The 12,039-nt window shown below is 40.7% G+C and overlaps 1 protein-coding gene across 8 annotated transcripts in view; it reads left to right on the forward strand.

Moving 5' to 3' along the window:
- Positions 1-12,039, forward strand: part of CALD1 (caldesmon 1) — a 226,826-nt gene that overhangs the window by 101,478 nt on the left and 113,309 nt on the right. For 3 of the 8 annotated variants that reach the window (XM_081331791.1, XM_081331794.1, XM_081331796.1), the window contains exons 1-2: positions 3,769-4,303; positions 5,027-5,135. In XM_081331791.1, the coding sequence (XP_081187917.1) occupies positions 5,065-5,135 (71 nt within the window). In that variant the 5' untranslated portion in view covers positions 3,769-4,303; positions 5,027-5,064. Of the gene's footprint in view, positions 1-3,761; positions 4,304-5,026; positions 5,136-12,039 lie in introns of those variants that run through there. The other 5 variants (XM_081331793.1, XM_081331792.1, XM_081331798.1 and 2 more) reach the window with 4 other exon arrangements.

Consider the following 12,039-nt stretch of genomic DNA (forward strand, 5'->3'; position numbering starts at 1 on the left):
ACTCAAGACTGAACAGACAGACAGCGCTGGGGTGGGGGGGGGGAAGGAAAGAGAACAATTCAGCCTTTAAAGTGATTAATTGCTACATTTTGTATATAATGCCATTGAGACGCTCTACCCAAACCAAACAATCTTATTCTAAAAAGTATTCCATGGCAAAACGTAATGTCAAGCAGGAATTCCCAGACATCCTAAACATCTTAATAGGCAAGACTAGTGGCCCCTCACCAGGGACTTGTTCCTTGGAAAGAGGTTTTTCCGTGGACCGGAGGGGGCGTGGTTTCACATGCTGCCTGCATCCCATGGATGGGACTTTGCTTGTTTGCGTGGCCTGGTTTCTGGCATGCCACAGACCGGTGCCAGTCCATGGACCAGGGGTTGGGGGCCACTTATTTCTTATCATCAGTTTGATACAACAGAACCGTGTTTGATATGGCATGGTAATTGATGAATGAAAGCTTTTTCAAAGGACATATCAATAGCACTTAGACTTATATAGCGCTTCACAGTGCTTTACAGCTCTCTCTAAGCAGTCTACAGAGTCAGCATATGGCCCCCAACAATCTGTGTCCTCATTTTACCGACTTCGGGAGGATGGAAGACTGAGCCAATCTTGAGCCGGTGAGGATTGAACTCCTGGCAGTGAGCTGAATTAGCCTCCACTACCACATTCTAACGATCATCTCCAGCTGATCATTTGGATTTTACCAGGGACAAGATTGGGGTTGTAACAAAATAGAAAGAAATGTATGATTGAGATGTCATAATGTAAAAGCCTTATAGGAAACTTTGTTTGGGATAACAGCATGTATTTTTTAAAAATAAAATGAAATAATATTAACTAACAAACATTAGATCTTTTCTTACCATTTTGGGCTGCAACGGTAAGCAGTTGTTGTCCCAAAACTACTTCAGAAGTCTAGATATGACCTATAATGAATAGATTTTGCTCCTGTAATTACAGTCAATGTTAGTTTTCAAATTGTCCCTGGATCTTCATTAGGGACCAGTTAAACATATCACTCTCGGTAAGCCATGAGTTTTGTTGTAAAAATGAGCCATGATATGGTAAGCAAAAACCCCCCACAATGGTTGGTTTCACACAACTTCCATACTGGGACTGCAAAAATTCAGATGAGCACTAGGTGTCAGTAGATAACTAAGAGCTTTGTGTATCTCATCTGCCATCTTAGGGCCAGCCAAATTGTTGCAGCCCAGGTATTATACTCTTAATTCTACAGTAAACCAAACCTGATTATTTATGATTAGCATGATATACTATAAGTATGTACTGGGCTGAAGGCCATTATGAAGTATTACTATTATATTATATTCTGTCCCCTAGTATGGAGGAAATTCTCTATCCCATTTTAACCCCATGACAAAACGTTGATGAGGTAGGTCAAACCAAAGTAGCCAAAAATCACCTAATGGTCATCAGGAATGGTTGCACTGCATACTCTACATGTTCTTCAGAAGGTTTGTAGGGACCTCAGGTTCCTATAGTCCCAGGTCCATTTATACATGCCTGTTTAGCAGTGTTAAAGCCTTGTAGCATGTCCATAACTTTTTCTGAGGTGGGTCTAGGCCAGGGGTAGGCAACTTCGGCACTTTTATGACTCATGGACTTCAACTATAATAATAATAATAATAATGCCGTTTGGGGGGGGAAAGCCCTAATAAGCAGGCATATACATAGAATGAAGGCTATTGCTAAGCACATTGGTTTGTGCTTAAATTGTAAGCCGCCCTGAGTCTTCGGAGAAGGGCGGGATATAAATGGGATTAAAATAAATAAATAAATAAATAAAATAAAACTCCCAGAATTCCTGAGCCAGGTGGCTCAGGAATTCTGGGAGTTGAAGTCCATGAGTCATAAAAGAGCCAAGGTTGCCTACCCCTGGTCTAGGCTAACATGTTTTGCTGCTATGGCCACAACATGTGGGCCTTAACTATTTGCAGTTGATGTTCAACTCAAAAAAGTAGAAGGGAACAACTAGGATTGTTGACAACTTCACAGATGACAACTCTCAGGTGAGGAGTATCCAGATGGGAAAGCCCCAATTTATAAGGTCCACTTCTTGGTGTCAATAATTGATCAACTGAATACGATCCTTTAATTGGGTTTCAAGCTCGTTTTAAAAGTATCCATTTTATTAAACAAAAGAATAAATACCTTGAGAGGAATTGAATAAGAGCAGTTTTGCAAGGAAACAATTATTGTAAGAGTTGTCTTGCTTCAATGGATGTGTTCAGATGGAGGCTAGACAGCCATCTTTAATTTGCATTCTTGTGTTGACCCAAAGGGTTGGACTTGGTGTCCTTCAGTTGTAGTATTCGATGATTTTTACTCCTTGACCTGCCACCTGTGGGCCGATATAATTTCTTTGTAATGAAAACAGGCATTAAAGACAGATTTTATTGATTAAATTTATATGTCTGTCCATCTCACAAAAATAGGCACCTTACAATAAGACACAAACAATAAATGTATTTAAAAAGCTATCATTATTAAAAAGCTTTTAAAAATCATAAAGCATACAGGAGATTTAATATTAATAACGGAGCCACCTCAAGATTTCCTGTCTCCTGGGATCTCCAGGCCTGATGACATAGCCAGGTCTTGAGGGACTTCCAGAAAATAAGTAAAAATACGCTAACTTCACTTAGGAATGTGTGTGGAGAATATACTGCATAAAAGTGGGCACTCCAGGAGCCCAGTGCAATGTTGTGCGGGTAGTCCTCAACTTACGACCACAATTGAGCCCAACATTTCTGCTGCTAAGTGAAACAGTTAAGTGAATTTTGCCCCATGTATGACCTTCTTGCCATAGTTGTTAAGTGAATCACTGCAGTTGTTAAGTTGGTAACACGCTGTTAAGTGAATCTGACTTCTCCATTGATTTTGCTTGTCAGGCTACAAAAAGTGATCATATGGCTCCGGGACACCGCAACTGTGATAAACATGAGTCAGTTGCCAAATGGCTGAATTTTGATCACGTGACCCTAGGGATGCTGCAATGATCCTACGTGTGAGAAGCAGTCATGTCACCTTTTTCAGTGCTGTTGTAACTCCAAATGATCACTAAATGAGCGGTTGTAAGTCAAGGATTACCTGTATATGTTTTTATATACATAGTATACAATAATGCTATACTGTACTACTGTGTTCAAGTATTAAGGATCGGCAATGATTATATCATTCTTCTCCACCCCATTGCCTTCCCCTGAGTAATCCTATGAGACCAAATACAGGTAATCATCAACTTATTGCCACAATTGAGCTTAAGACTGTGGTTTAATGAGTTTTGCCCAATTTTATGACCTTCCTTGCCGTAGCCCTTAAGTGAATCACTGCAGGTGTTAAGTTAGTCACACGGTTGTTAAGCGACTCTGACTTCCCCATTGACTTTGCTTGTCAGAAGCTCACATGACCTGGGACACGACAACCAGCATAAATACATGCCAGTTGCAAGTAGTATCTGAATTTTGTTCACGAGACCACAGGGAGGCTGCAACTCTCATGTGAAAAACAGTCAACAGTCCCTTTTTTTCAGTAACTTTGGACAGTAAATGAATGGTTGTAAGTCGAGGACTACCTATACCACCCCATACACCAGGGGTCTTCAAACTCGGCCCTTTTATGACTTGTGGCGTGCTGGCTGAGGAATTCTGGGAGTTGAAGTCCACAAGTCATAAAAGGGCCGAGTTTGAAGACCTCTGCCATACACAGACACACACACACACACACACACACACTCACTCACACACACACCCCTTAATAATCAGCAAACAAGTGTTCATTAACACAGGATTCTTTTTGCTTCTTTTGAATAGCAGTGTGCATTTATCTCACGTTTGCCCAGTTTAAATTCATTGTAAAAAAAAAAAAGCCTGAATTTGGACTGCCATAAAGACTTGGGAATTTTGAAAGAAGGAGGGGAAAGTTACTTTAAAAAAAAAGGGGAAGAAAGAAAAAAAAGCACCCTGAGAGCGGAGTCTAGGCTAGAATTCCAAAGGAAGTTGAGGGCCTCCAGCTCAACACAGGAAACGCTCTTGGAGCAGGCCTTAAATGCTAGATTCCAGGCAGAGTTTAACTAACCACTGACAGCTCTGTAAACAAAGCCGGGACAAAAAGAGAAGAGCTTTCCCTTTTCTGGTAGTCATTTTTAGTTGGGGGGGCCTGCAGGAGAATTCTCCTATATTTGTCTCGATAGGATATAAACGAAAGCCTGAAAGGGTTTCGCGCATAAAGGAACTATAACGGAGCAAATATTTTATGGAGTAAACCTACAAGAAGAAGGTAGGTGCAGATTTAAATTGCAGATGCTTCAATCGGTCCACTTCTCCCCCCCCGGCCCCCCACCGCTTCCTGCATCTCAAGTGTCCGTTTTATTTTTTTATTTTTTAAGGAGGTTTTAGAGCAATATTTCTATTTTTAACCATTAGCTTCTTTTCCTCTTTTGTTCCCACTGACAGCAGAATTTTCAATTTTAACCTTTCCAAAAAGCATGCTTTTAGCTTTGTGATTAGCAAAGAAAGTAGCATTAAAGCGAAAGATAAATATTTTGTTGCTGGACAACTGTTTTTGACCGTTAACAAATTCTTTTCTGACTGCTGCACATCTGCAGTGGTGCAAACCTGAGGCTACAGTGAAATAGCCTGCTTTGTGCTTCCAGTTATCAAAATAGCAAATTTGCATATCTCACTTAAAACTTGTCATTATTATTTTGCTAAACATTTATAGTAGGAGGAAGACGTCAGTAAGCATAAATAGCTCTTTTAAGACATACCCCATCTGCTTCTTTCATCAAAGGTAAAATGTTACAACTTGTTTTAATTTCCAGCAAGGAAGCTGACTTCCAAACAGAAACTTGCTAAACATTTCGTAAAATGTTTGGTGCTTCCAGAGAATTGTTTTAACTGTGGATGCGAACATGACTATACTTGGATATGATTCTGTTAATAGGAGGCTTCATTTCTAATTCTGACTCCCCCCCTCTTTCTCTCTCTTTCTCAAATTCAGTCTGATTTGGGGGGTTTATCTGAACTTGAATATATATCATGGACGACTTTGAACGTCGCAGAGAGCTTAGGAGACAAAAACGGGAGGAAATGCGCCAGGAAGCAGAGAGGTGAGTAACTTTTGAGATTCAGCCACGGCCTGTTTTTTTTCCCCTTCATTTTTTTCAAGTGTTGCCTTTGAAACTTCATCCACTTAATAATTTGGGTGCAAATCAGCGTATTGTATGGTCCAGATGTTTGCAAAAAAAACATTAACAGCTCCCCTCTGTGAAGGCTTTCTGCAAATTCTGTGTGGCCTCAGTTGTGTCTTCCGAGAGAATTCCTGAACTAGAAGAGGTGAAAGAAGGCAGATATGAAGTTTGTTTGGCGAGCAGGAGGGGCTGGTAATAGTCACGTTCAAAGCGTCTGACAACTATTATGTAGATTTGATTGTGATGGACAGCCTGAGATGAAATTATAGGATGTTTGAATAGAGGCAGGCTTTGGATATTTTAAATGCGTTCCAATAATTGATTATGCATCAGTAAGTATCATTCACTTATTATCAATGCAGACAACGTCTGATATCACTATAGTCTCTCAGATTTAGTTCCATAGAACCAAGCATTGCTTGTTTGGCTGGTGTTTGCTTTTTTGTAATGGAAATCAAAATTGGGGTCTAACAGGTTAGATGCAGACAGACCAGCAGAGGATCTCAAGGAAGCCCCTTGCCTTGAGGATATCTGTTTGATGACGTATCTCAGCTGCATTCTCTTATGCAAAAACTTAGGTAAAGGAGTTGTTTAATCCCTTCTCCTTCGTTCAGAGCTTTTCCCCAACATACTACCTGTGTATAGGGACCAAGGGGCAGCCCCAAAAGCAGCTGACAGATCCATAGGAGAATTTTGCAAACAATTTTTACTCCAATTACTTTGGAGAAATTGGTTAAGAAGAACTACTTGTCTAGAAATGAGGGTAGATCTGCATCTTCTGCTTGACCCATTCCTAATATGTGCCCTTTGCCCCTTGCTAAGTGCAGGGATGGATGGCATTTTGCTCCATTTCCAGCCCACTGCAAATACAACCCACCAGTTTTTGTTCAAAACGGTTGACCAAGCCACGGTAGCGGCTTCATTCCATTGCTTCATTCTGATCTGGTAGTTTGCTCAGGCTCTGATTCACTGCAGCGCCTGACATCCCCTCTCCCCTCCTGTGACTAATCATTGCCCTGGATTACCAGGTTGTATATTCTGTAATGGTTGGCAGTTGCTTTATTAAAATAATCTTAAAATAATCTTGTGGTTGATTCATTGACTGTCTAAGTCAATGAGCTATCCCAGGGGTAGGCAACCTCGGCTCTTTTATGACTCGTGGACTTCGACTCCCAGAATTCCTGAGCCAGCTGAAGTCCACGAGTCATAAAAGAGCCAAGGTTGCCTACCCCTGAGCTATCCTCAACCATAGACGTTCATACTCTTTTCCATTCTTACATTGCCTAATGGGCACACTTTCACTTTCTGTCCAGACTGAGTGAAGGACGTGTCCCTTGCTTTCCCACCTTCTACCCATAGACCTGCCAAGCTTCCCTTGCCTCTTGTTTATTTTTTTAAATGACACATCTTTAGGTTGCACTGTAAGAACGTTGCTGTCTTGGTTCTATGATATTGAACGGTTCTTCCTTGCTGCAAAGTTTTCAGAGATTTCCAGAAGATTGTAGGAATGAGAGGACAACTTATTTCTTATTGCTTTGGTTATTCTAGCATCACAGCTATGGTGGTGCCATAAAGGGAAAAGAAAAACAAAAACGAAAAAGGGTCTACCTTAGTGACAAGGCACATATGGTGGGAAAAGAACTGAAGGCCCTTAGGTGTGTGGCACATATGTACACATGAGGAGTAGTGAGGAAGGAATAGCCCCTAAAAGGAAAAGGCATAAACTAGTAGGCTGGTCCACACAGGAATCAATCAGTGAGGAGGGGAAGGACACAATCAGGGAGCAAGTACACAAGTCTTACAATGACCGTAGTCCAGATGAAGTACCAGCCTAGCCTTGTGGCCAAGCCACTGCAATCTGGACTGGAATTATTGAAACTGTCTTAAGAAACAGATGAGAGCAGCATGTGAGACAAGTGGAATAGGTTCCAAAACTGAGATGGTGTGCAGATTTAGAAGCCACTGCTGGAAAGAGGTAAATAATTGCTTTTCTCAAATTGTTGTAGAGTTCAAAAGATTTGCTGGCCAGGTATTTGTGTTATTTTGCTCATGTGATGCGTAGATGAAGGGACAGCTTTGAGAAATTGGACATGACACCTCTGTTGCTTTTTACAGATTTGGTAATTGACTTCCTGATTTAATCAGTTTGCAAATCAAGGCTGCAGATACAAATTCTTTATTGTTGTGCTGGAATTGTACTCAAAGGAAGCGTGGACAAGATGTTTTTGGAGTTTTCCCCTGTAAAATGCTTACGTACTGTAGCATTAATGCTACAGTCATCCTCCATTTCTTTGCCTGTCAGACCAGTAGGAACCACCTCCTATTGATGGGGTAGTACGAAATACTTGGAAAAGTCTAACCTTCTTTTGTTCCTGTCCCTTCTTTAGCCCATGAAGCGTTCAGAGGACCTTATAGCTCCAACTAGGAGGAACGGCAGCAAAGCCAGTTGATACCAGGGACTGGCAGTAAAACTCTGACTTAGGAGGGCATATTCACAGCCAGTGTTCAGCAAAAGTTATTTGAACCACAGATCTGACTCCTCATTGATTGAAGGTAGTAGGATGGCAAGAACATCATTACCTAAGGGGCATGCAGGCATCTTCATATGGGCCCTTCTGAAAGACTGTGGCTCGTGTTTGTCATGTGCTTAAGCCAGAACTGCTTAGTTGGAAATCATACTAAGGCACAGTATTACCTGAAATGCAACTGTTGTGATTCAGCGTCAGCCTGTGGTTCCGGCAGCTGAATCTGATGATTCTGAAGAGGAGGAGGAGGGGTTTGGAGAGCCTTTGGTGTCAGAGGGAGGTTCTGATGCACTGCAGGACTCTCAGCCTGGCCCCTCCCATCTTGTTCCTCATCAGACTCAGCTGTGTGAGCACGAGGTAGTGGAAGAAGATGATCCACAGCTGGCTCTGTTCAGGGACGTTAGGAGCAGGAGGCAATCTAGCAGAGCAGAACAGAGGAAGGCAATGAGGCAACTCGGGAGAAGGCAATGAGAAGCCACGCCTTGGGACTGCTGATAAAAGGGGAAGGTGTTGGAGGTGCTGGTTGCTGAAGGCAACTGTTTGAAGATCTTCTGCTAGAGTCCTGGTCTGTTATTCCTGTTTAACTCTTGTTTAAACTTTTGGTTTAACTCTTCGTTTAACTCTTGTTTGAACTTTTGATTTCTTTGTCAATAAATTTGGTTGGTTTTTTTCCAGCCTGTTGACTATAAAAAGGGGTTGTCTCTGACATTCAAACAGGGCCGGTTGTAGACTGGAACAGAACAGGAATATTGTGGAAAAACAGGAGAGCAACCAGGCTAATGAAGGGAGAGGCACTGCTGCTCTTTGCATTAATAGCCACAACGAAGGCAAGGAGTACTTCTTCTAGACAATAGAAACATGGCAAACTTTTTTCTCTCCCCAACTGCCTCTCCAAACTCTGAGAAGACCTGCAAATGTGTGAATGCAATTTCAGTTCATCTGCCTCTACTTCTCCCATAGCAGAAGATCAAACTAGGGGTGGTCTCACAAATGGAATCTGCAACAGTATACAGTAGTCCTTTGTACTGTTAAGAGAATCTATAGCCTTACCCTTCAGACTATGTTAGTAAAGCCTATCGGTCAGGTGCAAAAGACCAGGTCTACACGTGAAGGTCCAATTAAGTTGATTTATTGCCATATGGACAAGAATATTCTCGTCTAATGTTAGCACCTGCTTGGAGTTGGATAGGAGTCAACAGAATTCAAGGGGGGAGGGTTGGGCTTAGTCTGCTTATGACTACGTAAGGATTCTAGGCTGATTTCTCTTTTATCTCCACCCCAAGGTTTTACCGCTCCTTCTCCTACGTAACTGGAGCTTAAATCTACTATTTAGGCTAAAATTCATTTCTGGAACTTGTAAAACAATGAACACATACCAATTATAACCCGTTCCTAGTTCTTCTCCTGCCTCTCATCATCAGAGAGCTGAAATAGCTCACCTCCAAATTTTTGAGGGACTGAGGACCTCCCAATAAAAAAAATGTAGTTTCTAGGCCAGCTAAAATCTTAACACCTTTCTACTTCAGAAATCTTCCATGGATGAAACCCCATCTCTTTGGAAACTACAATTTAAGTTATAGGGCTAGCTGGATTCACACAGCCCGCTAGCCTAAAATAGGACTGGATGGTTTGTGGTTCAGCATGCTGTGGGCGACCCAGCAGTTTTCTTAGCTTATTTTGTAAGCCAGTCTATCAGAGTAAATCATAAGATGGCTTATTTGGTCATAATGTTATCTGAACACAGCAATTATGTCTTATAAGCCTGGCTTTAATAAGGTTAGCCACCAGTCAATAGAAAAAGTCATAAGACAGTTATTAGCAAGATATAACACTTGCTGTTTTCATGTTACTTTTTGTCCTTTTCTTGGTGTTGTCTAGAATAATAAGAGTGATCAAAGCTATGTCTGGTTATCCTTGTGTTGAATGTTCGTCTACTGCATGTCTCCAACACAGCTTCTTCTCAAGGATAGGACACCACATCATTTCTTGTCTTAACTCCCTAAGAGGCACGAGAGAGATTGGTTTACATCTCAATGTTATTATTGTTATTTCGGTTTACATCCTGGCTTCCTGTCCGTAAAGCACTCATGTAAACTGAACTAAATTTGCCTTCCAGACCAATGCACGAAACCAAGCTTAGGTCTTTGAAATGCTCTGCATTTTTATTGGTTTGTTAATGGTGGTTTGCTAGTTAAAACAAATCTTTATTAAAGGAAAGTCTGCATGAATAATATGGATCATGTGCCAACATACTTTTGTTCAAGAAAATTATGCCAAACAATCTATATATTGGAAAATATTTCAAACTAAGATGCATACTGGAGACAAACACTCAAGACACATGCACATTTTGAGGCTTTTTAAAAAAAAACAGGTCAGCAAACCAGTAAAGGAAAAACTAAACTAAATTTGCAAATACAAAAACGAACAAGTGAAATTGATAGAATGAGAGGAAATTGACAGACCTATCCATCTCTACTGCCTTCTGCTTAAATCAGATACCTTCCCATTTGATAGGATTGCAACTTGCTGGAATTTGGGAAGTTGCAGTCCCATTATTTCTGGAGAAGACACAATTTTCCCACAACTGAGGGAATGTCTAGAGACATTATTAGAAAAATGGGAAGGAGAATGTTCATCAGATGAGAAGCAGCCCTCCCCTTAGAAGCAATAGTCTTGGCCTCTAAATGAATCTAATTTAGCTGCCCATCCCTTCTTCCAGTTCTGTTCCTCTTCTATAAAACAATGAAATAATTCAGCATTTGGGTAAGTATTCCTTTTGCATTTTCTCAATTCCAGAACAACTGAAAGAAATTTGGTTAGTGTTCCAAAAATACTGATGAAAAAGGTAACATGAGATTATAGCCCAAATTGGCATACCCAGGAATATGTTTGCATTAAAGGTAAAGGTAAAGGTTCCCCCGCACATGCGTGCTAGTCGTTTCCAACTCTAGGGGCCGGTGCTCATCTCCGTTTCAAAGCCGAAGAGCCAGCGCTTGTCCAAGGACATCTCCGTGGTCATGTGGCCGGCATGACTAGACGCCAAAGGCGCACGGAACGCTGTTACCTTCCCACCGTAGTGGTCCCTATTTTTCTACTTGCATTTTTACGTGCTTTCGAACTGCTAGGTTGGCAGAAGATGTTTGCATTACTGTAGCTATTAATGGATTAACAAATGATTAGTGCACTATTGTAGGAGAAGGCAGTGGCACAGCCTGGGGGAAGAATCAATAGAGTAATTAACTTAGAGCTGTTACATTCCCACAAACTGTCTAAGTCCTTGAATTCTGTTAACGCTTATCTAGCATCAGTTTAGTGGTGATGGTTAGTTGACTAGAGTCTTGTGTATATACATGAGTAATAAATCAGCTTGACTATAACTTAATGTATGGTCCTGATTCTTCACATCTGACAAGTATTGTAACTAATTAAACAACTGATATTTTAAAAATAGTTCCAAAATCCATCGTACCAATAGAGGAGAATATTTGTAGTTTAGGATTGAAATGAGGGGTCCTTGGTGCTAATACGTTGCTAAAACAATGGACTTTCAGGGGTCCTTGATGCTCTCTGAGCTTGGTTGTTTTCTTGTAGATGTTTCATAACTCAAACTAGGTAACATCATCAAATGATGATATTTAGTTTGGGTAATGAAATATCTGCAAGAAAACAACCAAGCTCAGAGAGCATCAAGGACCCCTGAAAGTCCATTGTTTTAGCAACGTATTAGCAGTTTAACAGAACTTTTGGATTACTCAGCAAGAGTACAAAATTCCTTTTCCTTAATTCCTGAATTACTTGAGAAATTTAACATTTTGGACTAATACCATGTAGGTTTGGATATATAGATATTCCAGAAAGTTTGGTTAGCTTTCAATCCCTGCATGACATTCTCCACTACATTGTTAAGAAAATAATAGGATTATATATTAAAAAAATCTACGGTAGGAGAAACTTTATAAATCATGAGGATAATTCTGAACTAAAATATTATCTTGCAGAGAAATGCTAGAACTGTGCTTCATACCGAGTTTGGCAATCAGTCAGTACAGCTCAATATGATTTGTATCAATTTTCTCTCTGCTAAACCTCTGTTTGGTTGAACTACTTTTCTCATAATCTGAGCTTAATTGCAATGGACTGAAAAAAGTGACTTTTGATTGGTCTGCTGTCAGAAGACCTACCAAGTCCCTAAGAGGCAACCACGTATGCTAAAACAACATTCTTATTATATTGACACTGTCTGATGAATTTTAAAATTCTCCTGCCATTATTTCCACAAGGATGCCTAGAGAACT

This window comes from Vipera berus (genome assembly GCF_964194415.1).
Source record: "Vipera berus genome assembly, chromosome: 6".
NCBI lineage: Eukaryota > Metazoa > Chordata > Lepidosauria > Squamata > Viperidae > Vipera > Vipera berus.